This window comes from Nycticebus coucang, chromosome 20 (assembly GCF_027406575.1).
Source record: "Nycticebus coucang isolate mNycCou1 chromosome 20, mNycCou1.pri, whole genome shotgun sequence".
Taxonomy (NCBI): Eukaryota; Metazoa; Chordata; class Mammalia; order Primates; family Lorisidae; genus Nycticebus; species Nycticebus coucang.
Window position 1 is genome coordinate 56,479,834 of NC_069799.1, and position 25,538 is coordinate 56,505,371.

At 42.7% G+C, this 25,538-nt stretch overlaps 1 protein-coding gene across 1 annotated transcript in view; it reads left to right on the plus strand.

The window, feature by feature from the left end:
* The window catches only part of CUBN (cubilin), a 264,166-nt gene extending 240,085 nt beyond the window's left edge, over positions 1–24,081 (plus strand). Inside the window, exons 60-67 of the mRNA XM_053572936.1 lie at positions 4,789–4,997; positions 12,143–12,305; positions 12,645–12,850; positions 13,689–13,836; positions 15,075–15,256; positions 18,927–19,092; positions 20,383–20,618; positions 23,400–24,081. Coding sequence (XP_053428911.1) covers positions 4,789–4,997; positions 12,143–12,305; positions 12,645–12,850; positions 13,689–13,836; positions 15,075–15,256; positions 18,927–19,092; positions 20,383–20,618; positions 23,400–23,507 — 1,418 coding nt within the window. The 3' untranslated portion in view covers positions 23,508–24,081. The remainder of the gene's footprint in view (positions 1–4,788; positions 4,998–12,142; positions 12,306–12,644; positions 12,851–13,688; positions 13,837–15,074; positions 15,257–18,926; positions 19,093–20,382; positions 20,619–23,399) is intronic.
* Positions 24,082–25,538: the final 1,457 nt, after the last annotated feature.

The window sequence follows — 25,538 nt, forward strand, 5'->3', positions numbered from 1 at the left end:
GTAAATTACCATTCTTTTAGTATTTTAGTTTTATCCTTCCCCAATATGACCAGACTTACATACAAATTCTTGGTTAAATTAGACCAGGTCTCAAATTAGGCTATCTAAAGTAAGTCAAATAGATTGAAGTGACTAAAAACAAAACAAAAAAGCTTCATTTCAAATCCAAAAAAACCATTCGGATTTTTTAATGCATACATAAATATTACACCTAAAATATTGTGCACATTAGAAGTTAAGGAGTAGAATCATGAAGTGTATTTACTTTTAAAGAAAAAGACAAAATAGTTTAATCTGAAACCTAGTTGAATTTTTAAAATTTTTGAAATACACTGCTCTGTGGCAATTGTAGAATGATAACTTTGAAAACCATAGGAAGGTTTATTCTAGAAAAGGATTATGCAGATTGAGCCCAGCTACCCTATGTGGTTGACAGGACGTGCCCCTTCCCGAAGGCACCAGGTTTAAATGCATTCGTGTCCGTTACCGCTGCTTCCTTCAACCCCAGCCTGAAACTACAGATGGCTCTCTGGGAAACAGGACAATGCCTGGATTCAGGCTGATCTGTATCTGTAAGGACGGCTAACAGTTCACCTTCTAAGTGGTGGTTGTCCAGACGGGTAGCGATGCTATCCAGAAGACCTCAATAAAATGTCAGCCACAAAAATGTCAGTTCTCATAATAATGATATTAAAAACCTATCTATCCAACTCCATTAAAGCTCTCAAGATGTGTCCTCTTAGATAATAACCTATTTTTCTTCCTTTATCAGATTGATCCTGGCTTGAGCTTCCCTCTGACGCTTAATCATTAGCAGGAAATAATCCAGGATTCAGTGACTGATTTTTAATTAAGTAGATCTGGGCCTGGATCTTACTGCTTACTAGGGGTTTACAGACCCCATATTTCTTTAGACAAAAACATTCTCTTTCTCTAAAGCAATAGCTTTTTGTGTGTGAGATGTTTCCAATGTAGAGAAGAAAGTAGAGTGACATTTGTTCTCGGGAACAGATGTGTTAGCGAGTGGCTCTGACACAGCCTGACTGATGGAGCAGGTGCTGATGGAGGGAGAGCTGTCTGGATGGCTGAAAAATGTGCAGTAGCAAGGAAGATGACGGATTTCCGATGCTAAAAATACCAAGTTTAAGAGGTCTTGTGGAGTAAAAAAAAAAAGCCAATTTCAAAATATCAAGACTGTAAATATCTATTTTTTTCAGATGTATGGGCCTGTATTTGATAGTCACGAGTTCTTTACATTGTTTTCTTCTACCACTGAAATAGAGAATAATAATGTGGCCAAAGCAGTTTTTGGTAAAGAACCCTTCTCTTATTAATAGTGACCTCCTTATTTTTCTCAAAGACACAGACACCTGCATTTCCTTTTGGCCGTGGGAGAAGCAGAAGCACAGAGCAATTATAGTGAGCACTAACGTGGGAGAATTAGAGGAGCTTCTTCTTTTTTTTTTTTTTCCTGCTGTTTTTGGCCAGGGCTGGGTTTGAACCTGCCACCTCTGGCATATGGGGCCGGCGCCCTACTCCTTTTGAGCCACAGGCGCCGCCCAGGGCAGCTTCTTTTTCCTGCACCACACAAACACCTATTCACTCCTATAATTGTGTGTTCACCTCAATCATTTGACTCTTCTGGCCAAGATTGTCTTATGATAATGTTCTCTATTTTCCTTTTTCTATGCGTCTTTTTGCTGTGAATTAAGTAGTGTGCTGCATTATAGTTTGATATCTCAAACAAGGTTTTTGTGTATGTACGAGTCCACTCTTACCGCGATAGTGTTGTATGTGTGTAGCAAACCATCCAAAATTCAGTGGCTTGTAATAAAAGCACGGCTTGCCGGTCTCAGCTCCAGGTTGCCAGTGGCCTGTGCTCAGCTCTAGAGTTGAGGTTGGGGTCAAATCTGCTCCATATTAAATCACTGTCTCTTTGGTCCAGGAACCAGAGTTACTCAGGGCAGGATCTCCCGGCAGATCATGGGAACACAAATGGCATGGCTAAAACAACAACAACAAACAAAACCGCCCCACAAGCACAGTTAAGGCCTCTGCCTTCTTGATGACCACTAATACTCATTAGTTTTACGACTAAAAGCAAGTTATGTGGCCAACCCTAACATCAAGTGGACAGAAAAATAAACTCTAGTCTAGAGCGCTATAAAGAGGACTAGGATCAGCCAATTGAGCTGGAAGCAGTGATATGCGCCTGCAATCTACTCGGGAGGCTGAAGCAGAAGACTGCTTGAGCTCCTGAGAGTTTGAAACCAGCCTGGACTACATAAGATCCCATTTCAAAAAAAAATAAAAACAAGAAAAGAAAAACAAGAATCGGCCAATCTACCATTCAATTCAGGGCGACACACACCAATAATTTCAGCACCGCTGTTCTGGAGTTACCTGGAACAAGGGTGTGTCTGCCTTATGTCATTACTAGTAGAAGTACTACATGTCAATGTGTGTAGTGGGGCATTCACTGTGCTCAAGTTCAAGTAATAGCCCTTATTATCTTAGCAATTATTAACAAGTAGTGATAAAGTAACATTATGCTCTATCATTGAGGCCGTCTATAGAAGAGCCAGTCCTGTTTTTCCAGTCTTATTTCTCCTCATTCTCCTTCATGTGCCCTCTTGTTTTCTCAAACAGAATCATGTTTTTCTGTGCATTCTTGTCCATTTAACCTTTAATCATGAGTTCTTTCAGCTCAGAATTGCCAATACCTGTTCCATTTCCACATGGTCTTACCCTGTCTATCCTTCAAGGCCTAGATCAAACATCACTTCCTCCCTGGAACATTCGAGATCCTCATAGCCCAAAGTAATCCCCCAACTCCTCACGGAAGACGTTTCTGCCTCCCTAATGGAGCCTACCATTTTCTAGATTGTGTCACCCTTACTGATTCCTGTCTCACCACTGCTAACCGATTGTCACTGATCTTTTCCCATTTCAATGCTAAATGTACCTCCTTGAATATTGAAACAATATTTAATAAATAAATTTACCAATCCATTCATACCCTAAGTAATTGTCCTTCCCTGATACACTTGTCGATAAGCTTATGTGGTTTACTTAATTAGCAATCAGTCCACGATGGAATGAAAGCTGTTCAGAGTCCACCTCCCTTCAGTCTGCAGGCCTGTCTCAGATGAGCAGAGTCATTGTCAACATGTAGTATGGTGTGGCGTGCTGCTTATGTTTCAGAATAATTTGGTTGTAGGTGCCATCTGTGGTTATAGCACTGGGTCTTTGGAAGCATTTCAACTCCAGGAAACGTCTGACAGTGCAAATATGCTATAGTCGTACCTGACTTAGAGCTACGGACAGGGAGGCCTGACCTACGGAACAATGCACCTCTCACCATCCATTTAAGGAAGGCCATCCATTTCCTGCCAACATCCAAGTATAACATCTTAGTGCCTCCTAAGGTTAAAAGCAATCCTTCCACTTTTTTAAGCAAAAAAAAACAAATGGAATGAGACAAATAGGTGAAAGACCAATGCCACTAAAATTTAACTTTGGAATTGGTAACGAATGCAAGTTTTGTCAACAGCACTTTGAGCACCAATTTAATCCCTGTTCCTATGAGGGCTGTTGCGAGCTTGATTCATCCTCACTGTTTCTTTTGAAATTATCCAGAAGTTTTTCTTCCTTTTATGCTCTTCTTCCTTCTGAGGCTTCGTCTTGGGTTGTGGAAACAGACAGAACTAAATCCTGTGTTCTAAAGATTTCCTTCTGTTTTGTTTTTTTTTTTTAATAGTAGACCATTTAATCATCTTGGGATTATCCTTTATCTCTTTTTTGTATTTTTATTCTGAATTATAACATATTTATCTCAAAGTAGACATTTTTCTCTAATGAAGTTTTGTTTTTTTCTTCAGCTTCCTCTTTATCGGGGAAAAGAAAATGTCCAATAAAGAGTGGGACTTAATAGGGACTACAGCCTCTTTCTAGCAGACTACTTAGGGCGGCCCACAGTTCGTTCTCTCTGCACATTGGAAGAATAGGAGTTGTCTTGTGCCCCATGTTAAATACACAGACACTAAGGAAAGCTGTGGTTAGTGTCTGTGAAGAAAAGAAAAGAAAAAGGTCCTGTGCATACTTTTTGTGACATTTGACACCACAGATAAGCAAAAAGAGAAAATGAAAATGTCAGCCTACCACTAGGCTGCAGATTGGACACCCCTGATTTAAATAAAAGATTTGTTGGGAATCAGTACTGTGGGGGTGCTGGGTATATTCTTCACAAATTCAGTTTTCAAGCTGCTAGCATTCATAAAAGTCAAACACGAAAGTCAAACATGTTCACATTTTCCACCAGTTTTATTTTGTAAAATACTTTTTTTTTTTTTTTTTTTGCAGTTTTTGGCCAGGGCTGGGTTTGAACCCACCACATCCAGCATATGAGGCCAGCGCCCTCCTCCTTTAAGCCGCAGGTGCTGCCCCAAATACTTACTTTTGTATAAAATTAGATTTTTTCAAGATTAGGAAAAGCTTTAATAAAGAGGAAAAGTTTCAATAAAGAACATCAATGATTCCAAAAATGCTCCTAGAACTCACTGTGGTTCCCCACTTCTCTCGGAAACTCTGAGCAGGAGACGCCTGAGGCTAGAGGGAGGAAGGGGAGCCACACGCCACCTGCAGAAGCCCGTGACTCTCAGGGAACAACCTGATAACCTTCACAGGGCGTGACAGAAAATGGGAACTATGCTCCTTCTTAAATCTTCCACATGAAACCTGAGATCTGTTCTGTCCGGTCTGCAGACTAACGTGTGTGTTTTAACACAGGGCCTCAGCACGGATGCGGAGGTTATCTGACAGCTCCAAATAAAACCTTTGTCTCTCCCGATTCTGATTTGGATGGAAGATACGACAAGAGTTTAAACTGCATCTGGTTCATAATTGCACCTGTAAACAAAGTGATTAAACTCACCTTCTATACGTTTGCTCTGGAGGCAGCAAGCAGTATGAAACTGTGCAGTTTTGATTATGTAAAGGTAAGGCCGTTCCACTGTGGAACCCAGTCTACTAGTCCCAGCCCGTCACACAGCATATTCCAGTTTATACCGCATAGGGAGTTCTGGAAGATGTGAGGACAGGAACTACTGCTTTTGAAAATGACCTAGTCTTCAGTGGTGCACCATACATATAATGTGACTGTATCGCCATATCAAATTAACCTTTTATAGGGGAGCTTCAGAAATTTTGTGGTTTCTGACATTAGCATGGGGATCCCCTGGTCATCGGTGCTTTGCAGGAGATGACCTCTGAGAAAGTTGATTGTTAAGGAGAGAAATACTCACAGGACCCTTGGCAAATCCTAAACTAGATGACAATGTCTGGGATGCAAATAAAATCCCTTTTTTGGTCTATTTTTTTAACTTTATGGATTTACTTCTCATATTACCTTTAGGTATGGTATGGAAAATATATTAGTTCTGAAGTCCCACTGAAAGGAAATTAAGAAACATTTCTGTTCAGTTGTGTGTGTGCGTGAGAGAGAGAGAAAGAGAGAGAGAGAGACTTGCCGTGTTGCCTAGGCTAGAGTACAGTGGTGTTATCATAGATTATTGAAATCTCAAACTCCTGAGAGCAAGTGATCCTCCTACCTCAGCCTCCTGAGTAGCTGGGACTGTAGGCACGAGCCACCACACCCAACTAAACCTTTTCCTTTTTTTTTTTTTTTTTTTTTTAATAGGGATGAGGTCTGGCTCTTGTTCAGGCTGGTCTCAAACTCCTAAACTCCTGACCTCAAGTGATCCTTTCCCCTCTACCTCCCTCAGTGCTAGGATTATAGGCAGGAACCACTGCAGCTGGCCTATAATTTACTGCTTCAATCTCAAAGTATGGCAACACTTCAGTCCATGAGGAGCTAAGTCTTATTGGAAAATTGGGGATGACACAAGCAGGTCGACAGTGAGCAGGATGGTGGATATTGGAATGCTAACTCACACATTTGACACAGGCCTGCAGCAATGTGCAAGTTTAAAGGGGATAAAAGTTAATGATAATCTGGGATGATCATGAAAGGCTTCACAGAGTAAGGGGAGATTTATTCAAGCCAACAAAGACTTCCAGGTCAGGTGAACATTGAGAAAAGGCATAGAAGTTGTAAAACGCACGTTGGATTTTATACAGCCAAAAAGAAGGAGTCATTGAAGATTTTCCACTGAGATGTGTGATGAGAGTCATATTTAAGGAAATCGAACCTGGATTCAGCATCTAGGGAGGACTGGAAAGAGTGGCATATCCGAGGGCTCCGGGGAGGGGAGGTCACCCCGAGGTGAGGGAGGTCACCCTGAGGCAGCCGGCATGGGGATGGCGTAGTGGGGCCAAAAGAAACTTGTAAATTTACAACGATCCTAGAACTTAAAATTTGGTTTTGAAAGAAAGGAAAGGAAAAGTCACAGACGGAATCCACATTTGAGCACTTAATTATATACATGTATTTTTACCATGATAAGCAGCAAGTCTGGGAGACCAGAACAGTATCAGGAGGAAACCGTGATAGAGTCGTGGGGCTGCGGTGGGCAGAGAATGGCGCAGAGCTGCAGAGGGAGCCAGCGCCACCACTGTCAGAGAGGAGGCAGAGCAAAGGGGATTGCTCAGTCCGGGGGAAACGATGCTTTCCTAGAGGCTGTCAGCGAGGAACTGGACAGCTGGACTCTCTCTCACCTCCAGGGAAGGTACCCAGGGAGGGGCTTGGAGAGGACAACAGAAACAGGAAAAAAAAAAAAAAACACAGATGAAAAAATCTGAAAAGCAGGCATCATGAAGTCAAGGGGGAAGATTCTTTCAGGAGGGATAGGAGAGCAGTGCTATTAAGTTGCCAAGTAGAGGCCAAGAAAGGTTCAGGTGAAGAACAAACTCATACTGGATGGAAAGCGTTTTAATAAAGTGTCCACACAGTAGCTGGATCGGAGGAGTTCATGGGAGACAACAGGGATGTCCTTTCAGGTTAAATTCTTCATTTCTAAAATCAGACTAAACGGCCTGAGCTGCTCTAACGCTTATATTCAAGACTGCTCCCCTGGTGTTCCAGAGAGGGAATAATAAGCTTTAGAGACAGTCTGGCAACTCAAACCCACTTTTGCTACCAGGAAAATTGGCTAATATTCCTGAATCTTCATCATTTCATCTATTTAAAAAAAAAAATCACATCATAGTATCTACCTTGCAAGACTATTTTGAAGGTGAAAATAACACTAGGAGTGTTCAGCACTGTGCCCGACAGAATTTGATTTTTTTCCTTTTGAGTAATTCCAAATAGGTGTGGACACTATGGACTCTCCCGTTCTTAAAAATATTAAAAATAATCAATTTACATATAAAATTACAAATTCCCCTTTTTAAAATTCAGAATATTTTGGTCCTCCCAAGAGGACTGATTGGATTTACCATCATGATCTGTTTTTATGGAATATAATTTAATAATATCATTGTAATTGTCTGAATTTCTTGAAGTCATTAGGACAGAAACAGCAATATCAAAGACAAAGAGTTGTTTTCTAGCTTCACAATACAATATCCTTTTTTTCTTCCTACTGAAGAAATTCTGTTCCAATCTATTCTTGTTTTCCCTCTTTTGAGAGCAATTTCCTTCGATTGGCAACTTTTCGGGCTTCTGGTAAACTGGCAGATCAAAGAACAGCCCTTGGAATGTGAAGCTTTGAGGTGTCTTATTAAAGAGATTCTCGGTAATACATCAGACATTTGATGCCTTTTAGATTGCTTGTTAGAGATTATAATCAAATAACTTTTGGGAAAAGCTCATTTAATTCAACCCTATAGGTAGATATGCAAGTAGAATCATGCCAATTTCATCCCTGATCCATAATTCCCTCACTCTTCATTCTGGAAGAGTTGACTTGGAGAGCGATTACTATAACTACGCGTGGTAGTTACAGTATTCCACGAGTGGTCACGGCTGAAATCAACATCCTACCCATTCTGTAAAGAGTGACTTGGCGTGACCGCACGCCACCCCTGACTGGTGATGTGGATGTTGTTAAAGACACATCTGGAGCAGCTCAGGCTCCTCAAGGAGCTGTCGGTAAAGTGTGGGAGACGTGAGCAAATTGGTGATTACACAGCACGGCAAACGTGATCAATGAGGGCAACGTAGAAAAGCAGGGCAGATGAGGTCCCATCGACTTCACCCTGAGTTCAGGAGAGGCTTTCTAGACAGAAGGACCGAGTGGGGATCTAGACCCTACATGGAGACTTATTCCCCTCTGTCATCCTTTACAAAATTCAGAGGAGCATCACTAAATTATCTGGACAGTTCCTTCAGTAGCTTAAGTAGAAACTTAAGCTATTAAAGTTTTAAAACCTTCTTTATTTAGAAGCTATTAAGCTTCTGAAACTATTAAAGAATTTTAAAAGTTGAGAAAAGAGAAAACACATGATTTTCTCCTCTGCAGTTACCCACATCTTCAAGAATTAGAATGTAATTCAGGCTCCAGGTCTAAGGCGGTTACGCCAGGAAACACACGCTCCCAGCATGCCATATGTAGCTGTGTGTGATTGACAGGTCCTCTGAGTGTCATTTATATCCTGGCGTGGGTGTGATTCCTCCTCCTCAGCCCTGTGCAGGACACCCCTGCAAAAGCCCCCCCGCCCCCGAAGATTTAGTGTTATCAGAGAACAGGAGAGCAGATGGAGGAGGTCTTGGCTCTGACACACAGGTGTCTAGGGGCCAACGTCAGCTGTTCAGAGGGTGCAGGCTGTGCACTTCAACTCAGGAGAGGCCTTATCATGACAGTGAACAAACTAATGTAACACCAGGTCCAAGCCAGGCGTGTATGTAATTTCCTTCCGTCCAGCGCTGGCTTCTCCCTCAACCTTCCCTCACATTTGCTACTTAGGTATTTAAAATCCAGATCAGATCTCCTAACTCTTGTAGAACGGGATCCAAGTTCCTTGTCGTAAAACCTATGTCATGGCTTGGCCACTGTCCTCCCCACTTCTCCTTTCTCTCAGCCTTGCCTCAGGCCTATCAGAAAGTCTGGAGTGGGTTGACACGAGCTGTACATGTCAAAGCTGTCACCCTGGGTAGAGTAAAGTTGCATCACAGCTCACAGCAACCTCAAACTCTTGGGCTCAAGCAATTCTCTTGCCTCAGCCTCCCAACTAGCTGGGACTACAGGCACCCGCCACAATGTCCAGCTTTTTTTTTTAGCTGTAGTTACCATTGTTGTTTTTAGCAGGCCTGGGCTGGGTTCGAACCCACCAGCCCCTGTGTATGTGGCCGGCTCCCTAACCACTGAGCTACGGGCGCCGAGCCTGTGTCCGTCATTCTTCCGGGGGCTTCCACTCATGTTCTTCTGGCTGATGCCCTTTCTCTTTTGTAGGTTTGGAAGGTCTCTACATACGTTTAAGGACCAATCCAAAGGTCTGTGTGAGACCTCTCCTGGCTCCATCTGGGTTCCCTGGGACACTCCCATTTTTTCACTGCAGCACTATTTCCCCCTATTTTGCATATAATTTGCACATACCATATAAATTTTTTTAATATACACATGCATTGTCGTATATATGCAAATATGCAAACATATAAATATATGTCTATTTAATTTATGGGCCTTCCTCTCACTAGCCTGCGAGAACCGTGAAGATCTAGAAGGCGCTTTCTACATCCTTGAATGCGCAGAAACTTGCACAGGGGTCTGGCACACAGGACACAGGGTACAAATGCTTGCTAATATGAACAGGATCATAAAGACACACGTGATTATAATGAAATTCGAACTTGTTTACCAGAAAAAGCACGCAGCTTAAAATTTGGCAAATGGACTCTTCTGTAAAGTAAGGGGGTTGGTTAGATTGCAGAATTTTTGAGTCTCTGCTGACTCTGAATTAATAATCACGTTTACATAGGAGAGACAGTGCCATCTAGTGGTACATTTATCCCCCCTTTTTTTTGAAATGATTTTTTTTTTTTTTACGGGGGCAAGACATGATTGCAAGAGGGACTTTACCTAACAATTGCAATCAGTATAACCTGGCTTATTGTACCCTCAATGAATCCCCAACAATAATAAAAAAAAAAAAATGATTATTTTTAACCATTTCTGCCTTATATAATACTAGCATTTTAAAATCACGTCAGTTGTAGGCCGGGTACAGTGGCTCACAACTGTAAACCTAGCACTCTGGGAGGCCGAGGCAGGTGGATTGCCTGAGCTCACAGGTTCGAGACCAGCCTGAGTCAGAGTGAGACCCCATCTCAACAAATAGCAAGGTGTTGTAGCAGGCACCTGTAATCCCAGGTACTTGACAGGCTGAGGAAGAGAATTGCTTGAGCCCAAGTGTTTGAGATTGCTGTGAACTGTGACACCACAACACTGTACCAAGGGTGACAAAGTGAGACTCTGTCTCAAAAAAAAAAGAATAACATCATCAGTGGTAATGGATGTCCTGAGCCTTCTGATACACTATAGTTCTGTTGCGAATTAAATGTTTGAAACTAGATACACACAAACGGTTGTTTTAGAAATACAGCGAAGATGACTCAGTTAGAAACGAACTTTCTAGTAATGTGTTTGAGAGAAATCCAAGCACCCACTATTTCAAAGGTGTTTGTGGAGGTTACCGTGGCTGGAAACTATTCTGGGTGTTGGCGACAGTATAGTGAATAAGTCAGTCTCTCCACCTGTAGGACTTAAGATTCTTGTTGGGAGAGAGACCAGGAAAAGCAAACAAGCAATAAATAAGATGTGTTTTGATTAAAATAGGAAAATGAAACAGGATTAGGCTGCAGAAGGCCAACAGTCCATAGGGCCAGCCTCTTTGAGGAGGTGAGGTGTCAGCTGAGGTCCCATGACAAGGAGCTGCAGCTTCAGCTGTGCAAGCTCCAGGCAGTTTTAGCAGCCGGCTGAGGCTGTGGGCAGGGAACCCTCCTGGGATGGAGGAGTTGCAGGGAACTGTGGAGGTGTCTGGGGGAGGCACAGGTCAGATCAGGTGTGTGGGACCTGCAGACCACGGTGAAGAGCTGGGATTTTACTTTAGGTGCAGTGGGAATCCCCTGGAGCATTTTAGGCAGAGCAGGAGCATAATCTGATGTAAATTTGCAAGCACCCAGGCAGCTCAGTGGTAGAGGGCGTGGCTGCTCTGCCGACATAGCGCCATTAAGAAGGTGTTACAGTGGTAAAGGGGAGGATGATGGTGTCAGCAATGGAGATGGGCCCTCTGGGATGTATTTTACGGTAGAATAAATTGGATGTGGGCGTAGCGAAGAGAGGAATCAGGGGTGACTGAAGTTTTAGGCTGGAACCATTTACTGAGGTAAAGAAGACTTTGGGGAGGGGTGGGTCGTGGGAGTGAGAAAGCACTCATTTACTAGGTATTTTTGGAGTGCCTTTGTGTGCACTCAGTAAAAACTATGGACACCGCAGTGAGCAGGACAGTCTGAAATGTGGGTCTTCATGCGACTCGCAATTTTTTCAGAGGGGAGGACGATGAAATTAACAAGTTAAAATACAGTAAGTAGAAGGTAACACTCTCTCTGGAGGAAAATCAGGCAGGAAAGGAAATAGGAAATGCTGGGAGAGTTTGCAGGAGGGAAGGGCTTACGGAGTAGGCGATGTGGGAGCAAAGACCTGAAGGAAGGTAAGAGAACGGACTACAGGGATATAGAAGGAAAAGTGTCTCGAGGGAAGGGAACAGGGAGTGCAGCAGCCAAGAAGCAGAAGTCGGAGGTGCCGTGACAAGGAGCTGCAGGTTTTCCCAAAGAACAGAGAGAACAAGGTGGAGAAATAAAAAAATTAGACCCGAAAGGCCAGGGGTGGTGACCTGCGGCCCTTTGTGATGGCTTTGGCTTATTTATAGCGCGTGGATGGGAGCAGTAGAGGTGAGAGCAGCCGGGAGCAGGGTCATCCTGGGAACAGAGGAAACCTGGCCATGACTTAGCCACCTTCACGCCACACTCTCTTTAAATCATACTTTACTTTCTCGGAGAGAAAAAGGATGTTAGGCCTCATACCAGGCTTTTACTGAAAATCATGAGAATGTAATTGATGCCGTTATAATTCTGTCCCTAATTTAAGACTGGCTCTAGAAATTCTAAATCTATTGCAACTTCACATCCAATTTAAGTTGCAAATATTCAACTTCTGGTGAACTAATGAAAGTTTTTTTTTAGGTATATGATGGCGATAGTGAAAATGCCAACGTGGCTGGAACATTCTGTGGCTCCACTATCCCTGCGCCTTTCGTCTCTTCTGGCAACTTCCTTACGGTTCAGTTTATCAGCGACCTAACTGTAGAAAGGGCAGGATTTAATGCTACATATACCTTCATGGACAGTGAGTTAATGGAGACATGTTTGCCTCTTATGAAATACATGTGTGTGTCTAGGTACTAAAAAGAATGCCATGCTCATTATCTCTAAACTCAACACTAATTACTAACGTCAATGGTAATTACTATCTCAGCTCAATGTCAATTAGTAAACACCACGTTAATGACTCCGTTTAATCTAGGGCACAAATTCGATGCCATCCTTAGTCAAGGATATGTGCATATACACCCCAGTCCTTAATAGAATGATGTAAATATTGCTCCTTTGGGCTGGGAGGAGAGAATTTTAAAGATGGCATGGGATGAGATGTGAGTAAAATGTTATTTATTTTTCCCCTCCTCAGTGCCTTGTGGAGGAACATACAATGCAAGTTGGACCCCACAAAATATTTCATCACCCAATTCCTCAAACCCAGATGTCCTGTTTTCCTCCTGTACTTGGGTGATTGAAGCTCCTCTGCACCAGCAGGTCAAGATAACTGTGTGGTCGTTACAGCTGCAGTCACAAAACTGCGCGCAGAGTTACTTAGAGTTTCAGGACTCAACACAGGTAACAATTACAGGACGAACAACAGTCACATCTAATGAGCTTTTCACTCGTGTTTGCAAAACACTTGAAGTAGCAAAGCCATAATTACATAAATTCTCAAAGTTACTTCCAGCTCCATGTATTTTTCAGCTGTGTACAAAGCCCTCGATTCAGGAGTCTCAAGAGACTTGGACATGGTCCTGTAGGTCAGGAGCTCTCAGATGTTCATGCACCTAAGGAGCATCTGGGTGTCTTGTCAAAAGTGTATACACGGAGGACCATCCCCAAAGCCTGATTCCCCTCCACAGCACCCATTAATCCGAATTTCTGAGAAACATCGCTGGTGTTTTGGCACCAACACAGGAGCTCATGGACTGTGCCTGGGGAAACACTTCTATAGTCAGTGGCTTCTATGTATGGGATGAATTGACACAGGCACTGGCTGCCTTGGGGGTGCACAGTGGTCCCACAGACTCTGGTTAGATTTGCTAAGGCGTAGCGCAGGCATGATCGGGGCACAGTGTGGGGTTAGTTGACTGGGGCTCAGGACTAGGGGGAAAGCCCAGTGGGAGATCTGCAGTGAGCTGGGACAGCCTGGGGGTGCTCAGAGCAACGGCATAGGCCTCACATGAGACAGAAGTGGTCTTGTATTTGGTAGGGAAGTGATTTCAGCAGAAACTTTGCCTCCCACCTGCTGCCCCTCTGGAAGGTGGGACACGGTGTCAGTTCCAAGTCCACTGCGAGGGCTAATTTCCACGCCTCAGCATCGAAGTTGTACTTGTGCATGTTGGTTAATTCACTATGGCCTATTCTTTTCCAAAACTAAATCTAAGGTGACTCGGCTTCCATTTCATTTCAGAGTAACAGACATCCAGGAATCCAGTTCTGCGGCAGAAATGCTTCGGCTGTGCCCGTGTTTTATTCTTCCATGAGCACTGCAATTGTCATTTTCAAATCTGGAGTTTTAGCCACAAACTTCAGAGTGAGTTTTACCTATCAGATTGCAGGTGAGCCCTGGAAAGTCATCTTTTATTCAGAAAAACTGCTGTCATTGCAATTATTGCCAGAATGGACTCCTGGGAGTAAATTAGTGTTTGTTAATATAAGCCACAGCCGTCTGACATAGAACTCTTCCCTAGAGCCCAGCCCCAATTTAGCACATTTCTAAAGCCGGTTTCTGGAGAATAATGCTAACTATAAAGCTCAGAATACTAGCACATTCTTCAAAGTCTGTGTAGTTAATTGAAAACTATACTAGTTATTAATTATCCACTTGGTCACATATGGAATCACTGTATATAAGAAGGTGCCCCAAAATGCATACACATTTTAAGAATTGAAAAAACTATATTAAAATTATAATACTCAATACATATGGATAACATTTGTTATCTTGTATATTATATCTTGTATCTCTCCTAATTCCAGAAGTCAAATGTTACTTGAGTATTACAATTTTAATACAGTTTTTTCCTTTCTTAAATTATATATGTATTAAAAAATTACGTATGCATTTTTGGCATACTTTGTGTGTGTGTTTGTGTACACACAAGTTATATTTTAAAAAGCTTTATTGAGATAGAATTCCTATCTCATACAATTAACTCATTTAAAGTTGACATTATAATGGTTTTCAGTATATTCACAAAGTCCATAACCACTGTGTCTTAGGAAATTGTTTTTTTAAAAACCAAGAAGCCCTGAAGGAGTCACCTGATTACAATAACCGAGAAGTTTATTTCCAGAGAACGGTTCATGTATTATTCATTTCGAACTTGATTATAACTAAAGCTGCCTTCGATTAAAACAAACAAAATTACTTTGGGTATTTATTACTAATTATGGAATCAGAACAAGTAACTCACCAAGTGAATCTAAGGTAATCCTAGTGTACAACTCTGTCTTAGAGATGAAGCCTTTACGTCTTAAAAAAAAAAAAAAGTCTAAATGTCAGCCCCCTCCACCTCAGTGTGATCAGAAAATTTCAGAGGATGCTGGAATTTCATCTTCAAAGGAAGCTCCCCTGGGGTCGTCCTTCCCTGTAATTGTGCTGTGTGTGGTCTCTGTGAATTCCAGGCCCCTTCCCAAGGGTTTCTGGGACCTCAAAGATAAACAGAGAGGCTGCATTACTAGTTTCTACAGTTCATTCAGATGTAATGATCTTTTTGCATTATGCCTGTCAAGTAGAAAGAACACTAAACACTTGGGTACATACCTTAATTATGGATATTTTGTTTTCGCTAAGATTGCAACAGAGAATATAACAAGGCGTTTGGTAATCTGAGGAGTCCTGGGTGGCCGGAGGATTATAACAGCAACCTGGACTGCACTGTTGTTCTCAGGGCCCCACAGAACCACACCATTTCCCTCTTTTTCCACTCATTTGGTATCGAGGACTCGAGTGAATGCAGGCACGATTTCTTGGAGGTAATACACAATGTTGAATATCTCTTAACTGAATTATTTAACAGATGACAGATCACTTAAGATTGTCCACCTTTTCCTCTAGTGCCACTAACACTCTCTGGCATTTATTCACTTCATTCATTCACCATCCTGTCATTCTCTGAACATTTACTGAGCATGGCTCTAGATGTGGGAAATACAACAGGGAACCTCGGGGCCCTCAGGAGGCTCCCAGTCTAAAGGGAAGGGCAGACAAGGGGTGGCCAATTGTAATAGGATGTGGACAGGACTGAGTCCAATATGGTCAGGGGCTCCTAACTCAGTCTGGGGAAGAGAAGGCTTCTCTAAGAGGCTCATATATGAGTTTGGATTTGAAAGGACCAGAGGGAGGTCCTGGTACAAGGCACTGACTTTGGAGAATGATGGCAGCACTGACTTGGTGCAATGGCTCACACCTATAATCCTAGGGGCACTGACTCACACCTATAATCCTAGGGGCACTGACTCACACCTATAATCCTAGGGGCACTGACTCACACCTATAATCCTAGGGGCATGGGTCCACACCTATAATCCTAGGGGTAGTGATTTATACCTATAATCCTAGCTGAGGTGGGTGGGTCGCCTTAGCTCAGGAGTTGGAGACCAGCCTGAGCAACAGTGAGATCCTCATCTCTACAAAAATAGAAAAAACAGCCAGACGTTGTGGCAGGCGCCTATAATTCCTGCTACTTGGGAAGCTGAGGTAAGATAATCCCTTGAGCCTAAGAGTTTGAAGTTGCTGTGAGCTGTGATGACACCACAGCACTCTACCCGGGGTGACAGAGTGAGACTCTTTCTCAAAACAAAAAAAAGAAAAAACTGAAACTAAATTGTCATAAATAGTTCACCTAATTTTCTTGATGACTACAGTAAGCCTGGGGCATCTTTAGTACAGTAGAAACTCCATAGTTGACCACCTGCTTACATTGACCTAACTTTCATAGACTGGACATGCACCACATGTGCGTCTCAGCACAATAGGCCTAGTTCCTTATGTTGACTACCTCTGTATGTTGAGCAGTTTGTTACAGTCCCTTGATGATCAACTCACAGGGTTTCTACTGTATTACTAAGGATTAACGTTTCCTTGAATAAGTGGTATGCAGTCGCGGGAGGTAAGCTCTGTGCTCAACACTCTTGGATTCTCTGGTGCAGCCAGAAGAGCTCCCCAGGGTCCTTTCTCCTGGGCATCACCTGCTCTGTGCGTGTGAGAAGGAACATGCGTCCTTAGTCACAGAGAGGAGATGTTTTGAGTAAGCCCTCATCTGATGGAGACCCCGCGTGTAGAGCTGAGAACCTCTCTGCCAGTAAATCCCCAGAGCTCCCGGGGACTGTCCACGGCAAGCCATGTTGAAAATGTATCCAGCCATAGGAAATAAACTAAGGGGGAACATGAGGAAACTGAATTCCCCCGTGAATGGATTTAAACCTGACCTCAGCGGACGCTCTCTCCCTCAGCTCCGTCTCATATACACAGGCGTCTTCAAGGTTTCCACAGAGTTTGTTCCTTTGCACCATGTGGACAGCTTTCGTTATTTATTTTTTTATTCTCCTTGCCTCTGTGATCAAGTCTTTGTTCCCAACGAAGCTGTCTACAGCGATTTGACCTTTATAAAATAAAGAAACTTCGAGTTTATGCAGCCGGCTGCTTTTCTTCTGCGGTCATTTCCTTTCCTGCTGGCTTTTCAGTTGCTGGTTTCTTGGTTGCTGCACGGGTTTTATTCCTCACCAAAAGCTTCTACTTTACATCCAGCACCTTCGCCCCTCGCCTGCAGCCCCCTTGTCATCTGACTTGGCTTCTAGGGCCTGTGATGCCCTGTCCTCCCAGAGCGTGTGATTCCTGCCCTGGCAAGGGACGGCGGTCCGACCTGTGAGTTTACCGGACCTGGAGTTCTGTTATCCTGGAAAGCTCAGCCCTACAGCGTGAATCTAAACCCTTCATTAATGACTATCCTTAACACACGGCACAATAACTAGCACCCAGAGGGAGCTCGTGCCTTTCATGGAGAATACCTTGTCACCATGGGATGCAGGAAGGACAGAAATTCATCACGGTGTCACTTGTGCTGGCTGTGTTATGAACCTTGGACTAACTACCCCCAACCATGGAAATCCAAATATTTATAGGAAGTGTGATATTCACACACACGTGCAACTAGCAGAGGAGTGCGATATGGAAGTAGGAAGACTCTCATTAGGTGAAAGTCTCAGCACAGCCACAAGCCCAAGGTGACTGTCATGACCAGACATTGCCGTCTGCCTGCTGGACGCTGGGCAGCAAAACCTCACCTTCCAAGCCCAGAGGGTGAGAACGCTCCTTCAAGCTGTGCCTCCTTACTCCATAGAGTGGATCTGAAACTTCCTGTCCCATAGGCAAAGAAAGGAAACCACACTTCAGCCTGTAAGTGCAGCTGCATCTGGCTTTTGGTGCAAACACTGGGGAACAGTTTCTAGGCAGCCGGGTTAGGAAGCTCAGCATTCCAGTCAGGTTTCCTGCTGGGAGAGGAAGGTTCTTACTGAAGATGCCCATTGTTTGGTGACCAAGCAAAGGCCAAGCTCTGGACCACACTGGGGATCTGCCCTGGTCTTCTTCACCATATACTCCCCTTTCAGAGTCCCCTGATGTCCCAGAGATGCCAGCTGCCTTACGCTATGCTGTTGGCTATGACGCAGCCCTAAAGGCACCTCTCCAGACCAGGAAGACTAGACTAGAGAAACCTCACAGCTTAAGACAACCAGCAATGAACCAACTGTGGGATTGTAAAGGACATGGGGGAAGCTCTGAGATTTTTGAAGACACGGATCTATAAAGTCAGCATTTGTACCTGCCAAGTTGGTTCTGAGTATTTAGCTTGTGTCCTGTTTCCAAGGAAGCCTCAGAGCCCTCCAAGTAGGGCAGTGTTTGAGTGCAGGGTAGGAGCCAGGTTGCAGGGCAGAAAGGGGCTGAATTCACTGGTGGTTATCTCACACACCTGCTCATTTCCTGTTTTTATACACGTCGACTCTGTGCCGGGGGTTCCAAGACAAAAGAACACAGCCTCAGAATGTGTTCTCAAAGTACACTTAACACCAGTCAGAAATTGCAGGGTTTTTTGTGTCTGCTCCCCATGCAGAACTTCTTTTCATTCTGAACTTTATGATACTTTGCACATTGTATTTTTCTCAGAGCCTCTTTGCAGCCAAGTAAATTTCAATGGGAAATACACATGTTGTGCACAAATACAGGGTACAGTGAATACAGGTACAACAGACAACCAGAGACAGAGCAGGCAACGCTGAGCCCCGCTCCCAGCTCTCAAAAATTCATTTTCATTATATTCATCAACATGTTTCTGCTAAGGCAAAGGCTATGGGACCATTGCACCAATTAGCACATAAAAAAGCACCCTGCCGTTTTAATTGCAGGAGGTTAACAGATATTTCTGAATCCAAACACAAATGGCTTTTGCTCTACAAATTGAACATTTTTCACCTTTACAAGTAAAGGTGACGTCTGTGTATTTTAGAAAACCATTCATTCTTAATGATTTAAAAAGACAAAGCTTTTCCCAAAAAAGGTATCATTCGAATGGTCTCATTTCTTAATGTATGGCAATGATAAATTGGAAAAGAAAGTGTCGGAATAATAATTAATGACTCTTTTTTAAAGATAAGAAATGGAAATGATAGCAGTTCACCATTACTTGGGAAGTACTGTGGGACTCTGCTGCCAAATCCTGTCTTCTCTCAGAGTAATGAACTTCACCTCCGATTTAAAAGTGACAGTATAATCTCCAGTCGTGGGTATGAGATCATCTGGACCTCGTCACCCTCTGGTAAGACACTTGCACTTTGTGAATGATGAAGAAAACATACGGGGTGGGACAGAAAAAGACAGTTAAAAATACTTTTTAATGTTAGCTATCTGTGTATTTGATCATTTTCTGTAAAAAATGGGGATTTTTGTTGTTGGCTGTTTGTCAAAGAGCTAAAGGAAAATTTATGTCATGTAATACACATGTATTGAATTCAAGAAAGAAGGAATACCTTTATGAAATGTCCCAAAAAAACCTTTAAAATAAGAATGGTAAAAAGATCTCACTTTAAATAACTAAGTGATAAGAGTTCTATTAAGAGAATCATGAAGATTGAAATCGTGGCACATCAAGGAAGCTTAAAGACCATCTTGAATGCCCTAATTTCACAGATGAAAAGATAAAAAACTACATTAATGAGTTGCCCAAAATGCCAAGTTAGGGTGAAGGTTGGCCTAGACCTTGGGTGGTCATACACCCTGCTCACGGGCTTTATAATAACCCCAGCCATGCAGGGCATCTGTGTCCCCACAGGCATCCAGTCTAAATCATGTTAGCTTTCATATACAAATTAACAAATTGAACAAATGAACATCAATACTTACAGTATTTGACTTCAAGCCAATACTATAGTATATCAGTCATTAGCCTGGTCAAGTCACTTTGGTAATTCTTACATAATACATTCTCTTTTGGTTCAGCCCTGAGTTTTACTTTTAATTTTACTTCAACCGCACCATTCTTTTCAGCTCAGGGCATAGAGAGATCTCTGCACCATCAAAAGTGCACAATTTCACTCTCTCGAACAGTTATTTTTTCAAGTCCTTTATTTTTCCCTTCTGCTTTCAACCCACAATTTTCCAGGAACCGTCCTGAAGTGAAATGTCCCCAGGTCATGGTATGTAAGTCACTACAAAAGCTTTGAGACAGACTCTGTTACTGGTCCATCATTTCCCTTCCAAGAAGGACAGTTAACAGCGTCCTTTCAGATTCACTGATTTGCTCAGCTTATGGTGTTGTTGGGAGGGCTTCAGTTGTTCCCATCTGTGTGAATTTTACATTTCTATTTTTGTGTATCTCAAAACTTTCTTAATGACCCATGTATGTATGTGGGGAGAGGAATATACTTGTATGATGGAGTGAGGGAGGGATGTAGCCCCACGGAGGAGGGCCAGGAAAGGGGTTTCTCTCTCTGCTGTTCTTACAGAATCCCCGCACCTTACGAAAATATCAGTAATTATTGCCTTGACATGCCAGACTGAATGATTTACACTTTGTTGAACCAAACTTCCGGCCACATCTTCCTGGCAGGCTGTGGGGGAACTCTTTACGGAGACAGAGGCTCCTTCACCAGCCCTGGCTATCCGGGCACGTACCCCAACAACACGCACTGTGAGTGGGCCCTCGTCGCTCCTTCTGGAAGGTTCCTCACCGTCAGCTTCTACTTCGTCAGCATCGACGATACCGGAGACTGTGTCCAGAACTATCTCATCCTCTACGATGGCCCGAATGCTGACTCGCCATTCTCTGGACCATTCTGTGGAACAGTGAGTACAACAAACATTTTTAGATTCCCCCTTGTTATTTTAAAACAATGCCAGTAACTTAGTGTAGACTTTTAAAAGCAGATACAGACAAAGGGCAAAGCACAAGCCTTTTTTGAGTGCAATTTTTGGCACTTCCTTTCTATTTTGGGAGTAGGAGGGCCATCTGGTGGGCACTGCCTTAAATTACTATTAATAGTTACCAAAGTTAACTGGCATCAGAATCCCTGCAGAGTTAGTGACCTGTCATTTCAGACTTCCAGCTCCCACCCTCACACCTGCAGAATCTCAGTTTCTTGGGGGAGGATTCAAGGTGTGTTATTTGCTAAAGCTCCTATGTGATTTCAAATGGTTGGACACCCATGTTTATTCTGCAAAAATAGAACTACAGAAAATTTGGACAGCTGGCTCCATTTCATCTACTTCTTGCTGAAAATTGCAGGAATTCTTTGAAGAAGTGATAACTAAGAGTTTGGTTGTTCTTGTAAAGCTCTGATGAACTGGGTCTTCCCTAAGCATCAACTTAGAATCTTAACCATGGCAGTCCTCTACTCTCAGCACCCTCCGAGTGAAATTTGACACTTTAAAGAGCTGACAAGCAAGGGATACGCAGCTGCTGGTGACAGGGGACAGGGTGATTCTAATTGTTCTGCTCTTTACTCAGGTTTTCTACTCAAACTGGATAGAGAATTACATAAGCTGAGGAAATCTAGAGAAATCTGTAACTTACTATTTATAAAACTGATAAATGTTATTTTCAGAAATGTCAGAAAATAGATTAATTTTTCTAAAACCCTAAATGTCCTACATATTATTCTCAACACCATTCTTCAAATACATTTGCATATAGATACATGTTTCATATTGTTTTGTGGGGTGTTTTATCACCTTACCAATATATCATTAACATATTATCCTACTGGGCTGGGTGCAGTGACTCATGCCTGTAATCCTAGCACTTGGGAGGCCAAAGTGGGTGGATTGCCCTGAGCTCACAGGCTCAAGACCAGCCTGAGCAAGAGTGCAACCCCATCTCTAAAAAATAGCCAGATGTTGTGGCAGGCACCTGTAGTCCCAGCTACTCGGGAGGCTGAGGCAAGAGAATTGCTTAAGCCCAAGAGTTTGAGGTTGCTGTGAGCTGTGACGCCACGGTACTCTACCAAGGGTGACAAAGTGAGACTCTATCTCAAAAACAAAAAAACAAAACCATATTATCCTACTAATAAAAACACTGGCACATCCTATTTAATTGTTGGTTGGGATTGTTGGGTGCGGCTATATTTAATACACAAAGGCTTTCTGGATGGAAATTTAAGTCTCTTGGACTTACCATTATTAGAGACAGCACTCTGTTAAACTTTTTGGTAGCTAATCTTTCCAGACATAGTTTAATTACTCAGGGAGAAATGTTGACCAGGAACCAGCAGACACTGTTATCACTGTTATGCATAGCAGGCCCCCAGAAAAGAGACCCCACAAAATATGCCCACACATGAGATTTAGTAGTTGATTAGGTCTTTAATATTTAATTGAAAATTGTAAACATTTCAAAAGGGAGAAAAGAGATACAATTTTACAATACCATTACCTAATATTTGTATGGGATTTTGTATGTGTGTGATTTTTTACAACAACTCCGGGGGCTGAGGCAGGATGATTGCTTGAGACCAGGAGTTTGAGGCAACACAGTGAGACCTGGTCTCTGACAAAATTGTTTTAAAAATTAGCCAGACTTAGTGGTTCTGGCACTTAGTGCCAATAGTTCCAGCTACTCAGGAGGCTGAGGCAGGAGGATCACTTGAGGCCAGGCATTTGAAGCTGCAGTGACCTATGAGTGTGCTACCACACTTCAGCCCAGGTGACAGAGACCCTCCCATCTCAAAAATAAAAAAGGAAAAAGAAACAAAAATGAGAGAAAACTGAGACTCTTCTATGCCCTCCCATCCACACACACAAACACAGATGTGCCACAGAAACATGTGGGCATGTTATGAATCCCAAGAGGAAACTGTAATATAAATGTTGAGGATGAAAATAGTATATTTTACTCACCTGATCATTTTAGTTAAAGATGTGTTTCTTTTAGACAATTTTCATTAAGAACTTGAATAAGAAGTTCAAGGTTTTTTGACAACAGCTATATTGAGAGATAATTCAGATACCATACCATCCATCTGCTGAGAGGATACAGTTCAGAGGTTTAGAGTACCCTAGAGTTGCATGGTCACCGGTGTCAATTTTAGGACGTTTTTATTATCCTAGAAAGAAACTCTGCTAACCTGTTTAGCAGTCACTCACGTTTCTCCTCAACTCTGCACCCCTGCAATATTCCTTTGTAAATTATCTGCCTTAATTCTTCTCAAAGTTACTTATAGAAATATGTACAGACTCACTAAGAATTCTACAAAGCTTTTATAGTAGGTAGTTCTTTTTTTTTTTTGTAGAGACAGAGTCTCACTTTATGGCCCTCGGTAGAGTGCCGTGGCATCACACAGCTCACAGCAACCTCCAACTCCTGGGCTTAAGCGATTCTCTTGCCTCAGCCTCCCGAGTAGCTGGGACTTACAGGCGCCTGCCACAACGCCCGGCTATTTTTTGGTTGCAGTTTGGCTGGGGCTGGGCCTGAACCCACCACCCTCGGTATATGGGGCTGGCGCCCTACTCACTGAGCCACAGGCGCCACCCCTTTTTTTTTTTTTAACTAGGCTAGTGTATCTTGAAAGATTTTTAAATATGTGGAAAATATATCATTCTTTTTTTTTTTTTTTTTTTTTTCAATTTTAGGACACTAGCATAGCCCCCTTCGTGGCCTCCTCAAATCGGGTCTTCATAAAATTCCATGCCACTTCTGCGGCGCACCCATCTGCATTCCAGCTGACATGGGACAGCTGAGTGGGGGACGCGGTGTGTTTACCGAGCACCTGAGTCTGTATCACATGGGACAGGACCCTGCCATCTCTGCACATACACCCCTGCCTGTGCCATCAGAACAAGCTGCACTTCTTGGTTTTCACCAAAGCATTTATGGAACCAACTTTGCATATTGTTTGAACATAGACTACAGCTTCTTTAGTCTTGACTGTGTGTGTCATTCTTATATTTTGAGCTGAAATTTTAAAAAATTCCTTAAAAGACTAGAAATGATTATGACATCTGTGATATACATTTTTTAAAGTGAATATTGAAAGCAGAGGTATGATTTTCATTGTGAATATCAAATTGGGGATAATAAATGTGATGGAATTACACACAGTTACGCTGTGTTCATTTTTGACTCATTAAAATTTTGACTTTCACTATGGGGTATGTATAAATTTTCAAGTTGAATTTTTACATTTTCATGAAGCATATAATTTATATATGTGCATATATATATATATATATATACACATGAATCTTTTAGGGTGAACTCTGAAAGCAGGCTGGTTATGTTTAAATTTTAACTATTAAAGTGCTTACTTAACTTTTTGTGCCTCAGTTTCCTCATTTGTATAATGGGATTATTTTAGCTGTATTGTGGGGTTGCTATCATTAAACAAGTGTACACACACAAAGCACTCTGAACAATACCCAGTGGGTATTAAAAACATCAATGTTGGCGTCTACCTTGGCCATGAGTGATATGCCTCACCTCCCTATCATGCAAATGCACCTGTTTTCCCCACGAACATTCTGCAAGGGCCAGGCCCAAATCTAACCTACATTCATTTCCTGTCAGGACACTAAGTCAGTCTGAGCTTCTTCAAAGACCTTGGCTTGACTGTGGAGAAGTTTGCTGTGAACTCCGATTTCTCTGTTTCCCTCCCATGCGCCTTGGACTTGTTTTTCTGCCCACGGGGAGCCTTTCCCTGTTCACTCCCAGGACCCTGTGCCCTCGGCTCTGTACTCTCCCTGAGCATTCCCACTCTCTGGTGCTTCTTCATCCTGTGTGCGTACCAATTCCTTGGGATCCTCTCTGCCTCTGTTTCTCCTTTTGCTGGTGTGTTCGTGGTGAGTCCACCTGTCACCAGGAGTCAGTTTTTCCCGTAACACAGACAACATGCACACATCAGATGTGGACCTCCTTTCTGCCTGCACGTCAGACCTCCACCTCCAACTGCCTACAGACTGGGACACGAGTATGCTAGCTCCTCTTATTTAACATAACCAAAGCCAAACTCTCCCATCCTATCATCTTTCCCCAAGAAAATCAGCTTCTCGTTTTCAGTATTTGTAAGTGTGTGGTTGGAAGCTTGATTCTTCTGGCCTTCGTAGCTTGATATTCCCTTTCTTCACCCAGGCATCCTGGGGCCACCGAGCCTGACTGTCTCCATGTATTCCCCTCTCATTCCCACTCTGACTGTCCTACAGGAACGTCTCCTTGATCCTCCACGGAGCCTCTGGCTTTCTAACTCTACCCTCTCTCCTTCTCCTCTACTGTTCAGACTATCAGATTTTTGTGTTTTTTTGAAGTTTTTGGCTGGGGCTGGTTTTGAACCCGCTACCTTTCAAACTCTTGGGCCTCATTTTCAAGGACTTCCCCATGTACCTCCTGACCCACCTTCTTTGCTGAACAGACCTTCCCATGTACCACAGAGAAGAACTGTATACACCTAGCACATTCCTAGAACACTTTCTGTTTGCTTCCTACGCTTGGCCTTGCCCCCCACACTTCTGTATTCTAAGGCTGTTTTACCTTTTCCTTCAAAACTCTTACCCATTGTATAGCTCAGTTCAAAGCTAGTACCTGCATGTGGCTTCCCACATCTCATCACTGGGAATAAATTTCTGTCTTTTTAGTGTTTTCCTAGCAATTTTTGTAACCAAATAAAATATATGTTACCTTTTTAAAAGTCATATTTAGTTGTATGCATTTAGTCTCATTTAAATTATATGTTCTGCAAAGACACCATTCTTGAGTATCCCCACAGTTGTTAAATATTG